Source organism: Geospiza fortis, unplaced genomic scaffold, assembly GCF_000277835.1.
Source record: "Geospiza fortis unplaced genomic scaffold, GeoFor_1.0 scaffold55, whole genome shotgun sequence".
Classification (NCBI taxonomy): domain Eukaryota; kingdom Metazoa; phylum Chordata; class Aves; order Passeriformes; family Thraupidae; genus Geospiza; species Geospiza fortis.
Window position 1 is genome coordinate 10,578,308 of NW_005054308.1, and position 10,822 is coordinate 10,589,129.

The 10,822-nt window shown below is 51.1% G+C and overlaps 1 protein-coding gene across 1 annotated transcript in view; it reads right to left on the bottom strand.

Annotated features, from left to right (window-relative positions):
* Positions 1-10,822, bottom strand: part of SH3PXD2B (SH3 and PX domains 2B) — a 72,783-nt gene that overhangs the window by 25,383 nt on the left and 36,578 nt on the right. The window contains exon 5 of the mRNA XM_031055224.1: positions 3,863-3,939. Within this exon, the coding sequence (XP_030911084.1) occupies positions 3,863-3,939 (77 nt within the window). The remainder of the gene's footprint in view (positions 1-3,862; positions 3,940-10,822) is intronic.

Genomic DNA, 10,822 nt, shown 5'->3' on the forward strand with positions numbered 1-10,822 from the left:
AAGCCCTTCCAGCCACTGAGCAGCAGTGCCAGCACAGCAGCCTGTCAGACCACTAATCATGGGCCAGACTGAACAGCATCATGTGAGACACAGCAGAGAGAAAACCACTCCCTCCACGGCTTCTGGGCCCGGGGAAGGGCTATTCAAATATCAGGTTTTGCATGGATGCCATTCCCATGTGGTACCACTCCCCAGCTCCAGCATCCCATGATCTAAGTGATTTTCCCTTGCCAAATCCCTGGGATTTTGTGGCCTGGAGAAGGCTCTGTGCCCTCTGGAAGGAGGCGATGATCCCAGAGAACAGCCTGGGCTGGAAGGAGGAGACACAAAGCCCACAGCTCCTTTCCCAGCACGTTTGGAAGGAAGCCCACCTAGAGCTGGCTCTGCTGAGCCAAGCAGGCCACGCTGCTGTCCTGCTGGCCACAGAAACAGAGGCACAAGCAGCCTGATGTCTGTCTGTCCCACCTCTGGCCCTGCCAGCCAAAGCAGGACACAGCTTTGGTGCTGGAGCCACAGCAAAGTCACCTTTCCCACCCTTCCTGCAGGCCTGAGGGGAAATGACCAAAGACAGAGGATCCTTGTTGGATTAAAATCCATTTTGCAGGCAGTGAGAAAGGATTTTGTTGCCTTTCTCAGGGCAGCAGCATTCTCAGTGGGCCACCCAGTCTCTCTGGGGTAGAGCATCACCACTCCTCCATCAACCCCCTCTGACACCTTCCCAAAATCCCTCAGACAGGAGGAAGGCAGATCCCACACCACGGGAAAGACCAAAGAGAATAAACTGGAGCAATGAGAAGACATTTCAGGCCTCTGCTCCCTCTCCTTGCCAATCCCACGGTCGTCCCAAGTCTCATTTAGCAACTCATTGCTCTTACCAGTTTGCTCTGATTCCTTCACTGCTTTTCCTGCACTTTACCTTAAATTGCCACATTTTCCAGTACAACAGGAGCTGGAACAGAGCCCTGTGAAAGCAGTGGTTCCCCTCTGCCCCTGTTCCCTGCTTCCACCCCAAATCTCACCCATCCTCTTCGCAGGGCTCTCCCAGAGAACGAAAACACCCAACTTCCCCCAGAGGAGGTGGCAATAAAGAAAAACTTCCTCTCACAGCTTCCTCCTGCTAATCCCTTGCTCATTTCCCATCTCTGCAGCCCCAGAGGCAGCTCAGCCCAGCTGCTTTCCGGGTAAGCAGCAGCAGCTCAAGGCCAGGAGGGAGAGCTGGGGACTCCTGGGTGATGCATTAACGGGAGGAGGAGAGCACAGCTCCCTAAGTGGGTCACAGAACATCAGCCATTACCTTCCTCTTGTTAAGGCAAATGGCTTCATTATATTTTATGCCACTAATGGCATTGCTCTGCAAGAGGCAGCTGCAGCATTTCATCACTGAGGGACGTTTTCTTCCCCAAAATGGAATTTATGGCCGTGGCTGTCTGTGCAGTGACACAGTTCAGTGGCCAAGCACCATCAGCTCCCCCAGGACAGCTCAGAGCACACCCTGTATCACACCTCCAGCACTCATCTGCTCTCCTGGCCTGCAGTGATGCTCATCTGCAGCCCCTCTGCAGAGCTGTCAGGATGCATTTCCCAGTCTATCTCCATCCCTGGGTGTCGCAGACATCTTTTTATGGAAAATCCTTCCTTGGGCTTTTTTCTTCCTGAGAAGCTGAGAGGCCTCAGGGACAAAATGTAAACATTGATTATCTGCTGCTGTGGAATGCATCAGGTGGGTCTGTGATTGATCTCATGTGGTTGTTTCTAATTAATGGCCAATCACGGCACAGCTGGCTCGGACTCTCTGTCCGAGCCACAAACCTTTGTTATTCATTCTTTCTTTTCTATTCTATTCTTAGCTAGCCTTCTGAGATGAAACCTTTTCTTCTATTCTTTTAGTATAGTTTTAATGTAACATATATCATAAAATAATAAATCAAGCCTTCTGAAACATGGAGTCAGATCCTCATCTCTTCCTTCAACATAAGACCCCTGTGAAAGAGTCACACCTGGGGTTGTTATTCCTCCCTGCCAGGGGCCTGGCTGAGCCCCAAACCCCAGAGCCTCCCCCACCACACACAGGCACGGCCACACCTCCCTCACCTCAGGGATGGCGTGGGGATTTTACCATTTCCCCATCTCTCCCGCGGGTTTTACAGCCTTGGCATAAATTTCAGACTGGATTTTGGAGGTACCAGTCCTACCATGGCTGCTGCAAGCACCAAAGCATGATTTTGACATGATGAGATGTGGCACGCTGGATTTGTGTGAAAATAGTTCATCGTGGACTTCAGGATTTTGTTTCCCCTGCCAAAAAAATCTGCCCTAAAATCATAATTTCCCTTACACTTCAGCCCAGTTTTATATCCTTCAAGGGTATGGAGCAAATTGTCTCAGCCTTCTCTCTGTTCCAATAATTTTCTGAGGTACAGCTCATCTTACCCTGGTTCTGTAACCAGTAACTGGAGCCTGCATCCCAGTTTGGAGCCACCCCACCATCCTAGAGCCTCAAGTGCTGCCTGCCACATCAAACAGGAGGTGTTTTCCCAAAAGATGGGAAAGAAAAGGCTCCCTGAGGAGCTTCAAACCAAGCCCTGCATGGAGCCATTTCACTGCAGACCTGTGGTGATGGACACAGCCAGGTCCTGCCCAGCCCTTCCAGAGCTGGCTCTGCTCTGCAGCTGGAGAAGGGACAGGAGGGAGGCAAAGCAGCAGGGAGCAAACTGCAGTGGGGCTGGGCACCTCTGTCCCTGCAAGGCCTGGCCCCCAAGCCCCCTGCAGGAATCACAAGGAGAGAAAAGCTAAACCATGGGTGGGCTTTAATCCAAAAAGGGATTGATAGCAGGGGCTAAGCCACCCTCCCCGAGCTCTCGATGCCTTCAGTCTGAGCTTTCCTATTTCCCAGCCTCTGCACTGCATTGGTACAGAACTCTGCACTCCATACAAAGTGTCAGCAAGTTCTGCTCACAGCTCAGCCCCACAGAACAATCCTTTTCCAGCCCCACAACCAAGGACACCGCTGCAGCTTCAGCCCCAAAAGTGCAAACAGCAGGGAATGGAGGGGAGCAACCTGGGAGGGTGGGACTGCATCACCTGGGGCTGGAACTGGGACAGCATTGGCACACCAGGAGATGCTGTCAGTCCATCAGGATGGAGCTGGGCCAAGCTGGGATTGTCCTTAGTGGGTGTCCAAGGATAGGGAGCTGGGGGTGTTTAGTTTGGAGAAAAGGAGACTCAGGGGGACCTTATCACTCTTTACAACCCCCTGAAAGGTGCCTGTGCTCAGCTGGGGCTGGGCTCTTTCTCCAGCAGCACTGACACAACCAGAGCACACAGCCTGGCGCTGCACCAAGGGAAATACAGGCTGGATATCAGGAAAAAGGGTTTTACAGAAAGGGTGATAAAGTTCTGGAATGTTCTGCCCTGGGAGGTGGTGGAGTCACCATCCCTGGGTGTGTTTAACAAAGCCTGGATGTGGCACTGGGTGCCAGGGTTGAGTTGAGGTGTTGGGGCTGGGTTGGACTCGATGATCTTGAAGGTCTCTTCCGACCCAGTGATTCTGTGAATTCTATGAGATTTTGTGTGTGATTCTGTGTGTGATTCTGTGTGTGATTCTGTGTGTGATTCTGCATGATTCTGTGATCCCGTGTGTGATCCCGTGTGTGATCCTGTGTGTGTTTCTGTGTGTGATTCTGTGTGATCCTCTGTGATTCTCTGTGATCCCGTGTGTGATTCTGTGTGTGATTCTGTGTGTGATTCTGTGTGGCTCTGTGTGTTATTCTGTGTGATTCTCTGTGATCCTGTGTGATCCTGTGCGTGTTTCTGTGTGTGATTCTGTGATCCTGTGTGACCCTGTGATCTGGAGCCCCCTTACCTTGCAGTACTCATCGATGGGGATCAGCCGTTTCACCGCCACGTCGCGGATGTGGCTCCGGCGGAACAGAATCTTCCCTGAAACACCAGAGGAGACAGGGACACAAGGTCAGCTCAGCACTCTTTGGGATCACTCTGTCAGGACCTTTTCCCTGCAGCCCCTCTTGTTCCCAAAAGCACCATACCCAAGAAAAGCCCATTTCCTCATATGGATTAAACACCTCGCCAGAATCAGGCACAGTTCAAGTGCAAGGACATGCCAGGGGAGAGAAGAGGAAACAGCTCCCAGCAAATTGCATCCCCCTGGTCTCTCACCAGTGATGAGGAGCACTCCCACCAAATCACACCCCTCTGGTTGCTGCTGTGCAAGCCTGGGCTGGACAGAATCCCTGGCAAAGGCTGCAGGACATCCCTTGTCCCATTGTCCAGGGTGTCCAGGTCCAGTGTGGGCAGCAGCCAAGCCCAGAGGGTTTTTCCCTGTGCAGCTCCTGGAAGCCACAGTGTCTGCAGCTCTGAGTCAGACCTATAGAATTTTCCTTCCTGTCTGGGGTTTATTTTTGTTCTGCATTAATGGGATCCTCTTGCCACTCCGTTTCCTCCCCTCTGGTTTATGGTACAGGCCTCTTTCCTTTGAAGCCTAATGAGTCCTAAATGCTTCAAGCTGCTCTCCCAGAGAACAGCCTCCCTGGTTTAAGGAGACAAAAGCCATTAGCAGACAGTGAAACGGATCCCTGATCAAAAGGGTTGGTGCTGGCAGCATTTCAGAGCACTTCCCAAAGCTCCAGGAACTGGCACTGCTCTGCACCACCATCACCTGCAAAACTGAGCTTTGTGGCAATGAAGTTCCCCCAAGTTCCTCCTGGTAGCTCCAATACCACAGGAAAGCCTTTTTTGTGCCTGTTTGGGTTTCCAATCCCACCCCTGAACCCCAGGAGAGCAACAACCCCTTCATTCATCAAAGGGGTCACCACGGGGCAAGCCAGAAGCCAAAAACGCCCCTCACTCCACCCTTGCAAACCACATGAGAGCAGGGAAAAAGCCCCTGGGGAGTCACACCATGGCTTTGTCCCTTGGTCCCCTTCCCCCTGGAATTACTGAAGCCAGGGGCTGGATGCTACCAAGAACAGGGCACAGGAAAATGGTCACATGGTTCTGGCAAATTGAAATGCAGGGCTGAGTCACTGATCAGAATGTGAACCCCAGGGCTGGGTGATTTATCCCAGTTTGCAATGCAGGGCTGGGTCACCCCCTGTGCCTCTCCCTGACTTGGCCAGGAGCTGCATCACGGGTGACTTGTGCGAGCTGCCAATGCATTTTTGAAGCAGAGATGAACTAAAGCCAAGCCAACTTCAGCTTGCAAAGAGCACGAGCAAGAACCTTCAGGAGGAGCCAAATCTCCTGCCAGGCTCAGTTAATGCTTTGGAACAGGACTGGATCCACGCAGAGGCAGCTCCATCCTTGCCCTGCAGGGGAAGGGAGGGCGTCAGGCAGCTGAGCCCAGGATTGCTCCTCATTTCTGGGCCCTTGGCAGCAGGGCTGGGGCACTGATGGTGGGAAATGCTCTGCCCTGCAGTGCATCCCCTCTAAAGCATGCCAAGGAAAGCCAAATCTGGCAGCCTTTGTGACAGAGTGAGAACAAAATCCCCCTCTATTCAATCTCCTCCTATTCTGAGGGTGAACAGCCTGGGAACGGGGGATATCTCTGGGAAGATTGGGACCAGCACCCAGGCTGGAGCTCCATTCCTTGCCCTGAGCAATTATTTTGCATCTGACAAGAGAATGATCAAGTTTTGCCTTTGCATCAGCAATCCCAGTGTGTTTGCTGCTGAGGATTCTGCCTGAATGATGATTGCTGAAAAGATGAATGGATCACACCAGTTCTGCTGGCAGAGGTAAGGAATGGCTGTTCTGGTTCTAGGCCTGCCAAAGTGAAATCACTGCTGGGTGGGTAGGTCAGAAATGGCTGAAATAATAAGCTCTGGGTGTGGGAATATTGAAATGTTTAACAAACATATGCTAGTGAGTAATAATAAAAAGAATACAGTTTGGGGGGAATAAATTCATCACAAGTGATCTTAAATTAGCCCAGGCATGGAGCATGTGAAGCAGCAGGAAATCCAGCTCCTCTCTCTGTTTGCTCTAGAGCTGGTATTTTTCAACAAGGAAGTTTATTTCCTAACAAAAAGCTGACTTTAATCGAAAAGCCTAATTAACATAATTGCAGCCCCTTCAGTGCTGCCAAATCCAGCAATAGAAACCCTCGAGCTGACAGGCAGGAGAGAGCAGGAAACCTCTTCCCCCCTGGAAGGGAGAGGTGGGCACCTTTCAGCATTTCCCTGGGCAGGTTTTCCCTTGGCCCAGACCTAAATCTGGGAATTTAGGCAGGAATTTCAGCAGTGGGAATTCCAGTGGGAATTTCTGTCCAGTGGGGCTCTTCCCATGGCCCAAGACAACAAAGCATAAGGGGAGCACAGGAGTGCAGAGAGCTCCTGAACAATGCTGCAGCCCCAGGGGATGGCTCCCACCTCCTCATTCCCAGAACTCTCTCCCTGGTGCTTTTCTGGCTGCTTCCAGAAGCGGGAAGGCTCCTCAGCCAGGTCCTGGCAGTGCCCAAGGCCAGGCTGGACAGGGCTGGGAGCACCTGGGACAGTGGAGGTGCCCTGCCATGGCAGGGGTGGCTGAGGTGACCTTCAAGGTCCCTTCCAACCCAAACCATCCCATGGCTCCACAATTCCAAAGCCATTTTGCCCCTCCCAGCACTGCTCCTGCCCCAGGATGAGGAACACCAAGGACACGAGAGGGGAAGGGGGGCAGCTCTGATGGAGATGGGGTTTTCCATCAGCTGCAAAGGCCAGAGCTGCTGCAGGCTCCATTTGCCCAGCCTCCCTCTCCTGTCACGATGCCAGGACTCAGAAATAATTAGATTTTCTTATTTACATAGATAATGTCATGCATGAGCAATGAGCAGTGAGGCTCCATCCCTGCTGGCACCAGGAATTCCCTCCAGCAGGAAGTGTGCTAAAATACACTGTAAAAATACCCTGAAAATGCACTGTCCTTCACAGAAACAAACAAAGCTGAGAGAGCACGGAGCATTTATCACCCAGGAATGTGTCAAACAAGTTGATTTTGGAAAAAGACAGCTGAGATAAGGCTCCAACACACAATGGCTGTGCAAGCACCCACGCTCCAGAATGTGCTGCCTGCTTTTTCTGGACTTTAAAAACCTGTTAATCCCTACAAAGGGAGGGGAAAAAAAAGCTCCACTGAAAGGATTCTGTCTGGCCATGAAAATTCCTCTGGTGCCAGCAAGGATCTGTTCCCCAGGAGTGGAAGAAGCAAACTCCTCCGTGGGTAATCAAGGCTGGTTTGCTTTATCTGATTGACCCAGAGCAAGAATTGATGGAGCAGCTCTTAAAGTGGGGGCTGGAAAAAAATGCAGCCAGGTCCCCATTGCCTCAGGTTTCACTGGGACTGAGCAGTGTCAGGAACCTTGGGGAAAAGCTGATAAAGAATTTGGGTCTCCAGCAGTGTGAGCCAGAGCAGGCAGGCCACAGGAGGGGTTCATGTCTCCAAACAAACAAAAAACAGGGACACAGGGCTCTGCAAATTGTTCCCTCCTGGGGGAATTCTCCAGGCAGAGCTGGAGCTGTACTGGGAGCAAGGAGATTGGGAAAAAAACCCCAAAAACCAAAACAAACAAACAAACAACCCCCCCCCAAACACAAACAAACAAACAAACAAAAAACACCAAAAAAACCCCCAAAACCCAAAACTAACAAAAGAAAAAAACAAAAAACCCCAAACAAACAAACAAAAAAATCCAAAAAACCACAAACAAACAGGAAAAAAACACAAAAAAAAAACCAAAACAAAACAAAAAACCCACCAACAACCAAAAAAAAAAAACCAGGCAGAAGGACCTTAAGTAGCAAACTAGTGGAGCCAAAGGCTGGATGTGCAGCAGGCTGAGAACCCCAAACATCCCCCGGGGCAGCCCAGCTGGGAGCCAGGCAGGGCTTGCAGGAGTGGAAAAGCAGCTGAGCCTCCTGCTCTACCCTGAAGGAGTCCCCCATGCTCTGCCCCCTCCCCACGGAAAGAATTCACTCCTCTGCACCTTCAAATCACATCCAGACCTTCCCCAGCACGGGTTCCAAGCTCAGAGAAAAGGCAGCCCTGAATGCACACGTAATTAATCCCAGCTCCTGGAGCAGCCAGCCATCGCTGGGATGGGCGATCAGGCACAGGAGATGGTGTCTGCAGGAGTCCTGCACTGTGCATCTGCTCTGTGCAGGGGTTCAGCCCGCCCTGAAACCTGCTGCAGCACAGATCCCATCTCATTAGAGCACAAAATCCAAATTAGGACCCTTGTCCCACCTCCAGCTCACAGGAAGATGCAACAGCACTGAGCAAAGTCAGGTACCAGAGCTGGAAAATGGATCAGTTTTTGTACAAAGGGTTAACAGCAGGCTTGTTAGCTAAAGGAGAAGAAGCTGAGAAGCAAGAAGAAGCTGATAAAGAGCTCTTTTTAAAGTTGTAACTAAAGAGACTGAAAGAAGTGAAGAATTGAAGAAAGATAAGAGAACTTTGCAGCAAAACGAGGTATTTTTAAAAAGTTAGTCGAAGTCATTGTAACTTTTCACCAATAGTGTTATGTTGACTTATTGTAGCCAATAGTTAAAATAGAAGAAGCATAAACAATTAAAAAGTGTATAAAAAGTCAGCCATGTTCAATAATAAAGAGTTGCCATCTGAGACTGCTTGTGGTCTCTGCTCTGTGTCATGACTGCCTCGACAGCGACAGGTTTTCTCCCATTGCCCTCACAGAGGTTTTGTGGGGAGCTAAAGCATCCTCACAGTTATCCTGGGAGTTATGCTGGCCCCGAAGCTCAGAGCTCAAACTCAACCCTGGCCCCAAAGCTCAAGCAGGCTGGTGGGCTGGGGAGGGAGCAGCAAGCAGGGCTAACTCTGCTTTTAAAAACAACCCCCCCAAACCCCCTTTGTCCTGCTCCCTTCACTCAGGACTTCACTGCTCAATCTTCCTAAAAAGCAATTTTACAGCCAGAGTGAGCTCAGCCTCAGGCAAGCCCTCCTTGCTGGGGCTCACGTTTCCAGGCAGGCAGGAGAGCTGGCCAGGAGCTGCTCCAGGCCCCGGGGGCTGCAGGGAGCCTGGAAAGCTCCACGTTCCTCAGCAAAGCCGTTTCCTGAAGGATCTGGCACAGCCCTCCCCAGCTGAGCTCATTTGTTTGCTCTGCTCCTCCTTTCTTTCTTTCCTTCCTGGGGTCTCCATCTGCCCTGTGCCAGGGTGGGACCCTGGTGTGATGTCCCAGCTGGGCACCAGCAGGGCTCTGTCCCTCTGTCCCTCTGCAGCTGCCCCAGAGCCCTGCCAGGGCACAGCTGGTGCCAGCCAGGGGCTGGGTGCTGCCACAGCTGCTCCAGCACCACAGAAAAGCTCTGCCAGGGGCTCAAGGCCAGCGAAGAGAGCTCCAAAAGCACTTCAAATTCCCCTCAAAGCTTTTCAGGCACAGCAGGAGCGCTGCCAGGAAAATCCAAACACCACCAGGCTCTGGTCTGTGGTGCCAACACCCAGAAAGGGACAAGCCCTGGCCCCAAAGCTCAGAGCTTAAACCCTGGCCCCAGAGCTCAAAGTTCAAGCCTGACCCCAAAGCTCAAGCCTGGCCCCAAAGCTCAAGCCCTGGCCCCAAAGCTCAAGCCCTGGCCCCAAAGCTCAGAGCTTAAACCCTGGCCCCAGAGCTAAAACTCCAGCCCTGACCCCAAAGCTCAAGCCCTGGCCCCAAAGCTCAAGCCCTAGCCCCAAAGCTCAAGCCCTGGCCCCAAAGCTCAAGTGCAGCTGCTCTGCTTTGAAGGACCCGGCTCTGTGGCTCCACAAGAGCTCAGAGGTCTGAAGGAGCTTTGCACTTACAAAATCCCCTCCTGACAGCATCACAGACCTGCTCAGAGAGGCCAGAGGCTCCAGAAATTTCCCATAAAAAGTCAAAGCCTCAAAGCAGGCCCTCACAAAATGAGGCAATGCAAAGGCAGCAGAGCTCCTGTGGGCTGCGTGTTGGGATGTGGGGCAATCCTGGAGCTCCTTCCCATTCCAGGAACCCAGCCTGACCCAAATCCCATGGCACCTCCTCAGGTGGTGGTGCTGACCCTACCTTGGGACACTGTGGGGTTTGCTGAGGGAGCCAGGGCTGCAGGAGGAAGATTTAGCAGAGAAGTCCTGAGAAGGGAGCAGGACAAAGGGGGTTTGGGGAGGTTGTTTTTAAAAGCAGAATTTTAGAGAGCTGCAGTGGCCACAGGGCTGGTGCTGCTCTGCAAGGGCTTCCCAGCAAGCAGAGGGCTTGCAGGAAACCACAGCAGCCAAATCTCCCCTGCTAATGAGATTCAGATGCTCCAAAATGGGAGTGGGAACAAACTCCAGCATTCCCAGAAGCTGAACGCAATCTAAACCCAGCAAGTCTAGGGAGATAAAACTATCTTTGTGCAGAAAACCAGTCCCAGGCTCACCTGGATGGCAGTCCCTGAGAGAGACAAAGCCGGGGGCAGCTGGGACACAACTGGCTGTTCCCTGCAGCCATGATATTTTCTGAAAAATCCCTTCCTTAGGATTTTTTCTCCTGAGAAGCTGAGAAGCCTCAGAGGAAAAGAAAACCAATAATTATCTGCTGCTGTGGAATGCAACAAGTGCATCTTTGATTGGCCCATGTTGGTTGTTTTTAATTAACGGCCAGTCACAGTCCAGATGTCTCGGACTCTCTGGTCAGTCACAAGATTTTATTATCATTCCATTCTATTCCTTTCTATTCCTTGCTAACCTTCTGATGAAACCCTTTCTTCTATTCTTTTAGTATAGTTTGAATATTATACAGATAATAAAAAATATATAATAAATAATATATATAATATGTAATATATTATATATTATATATTATATATTATATATTATATATTATAT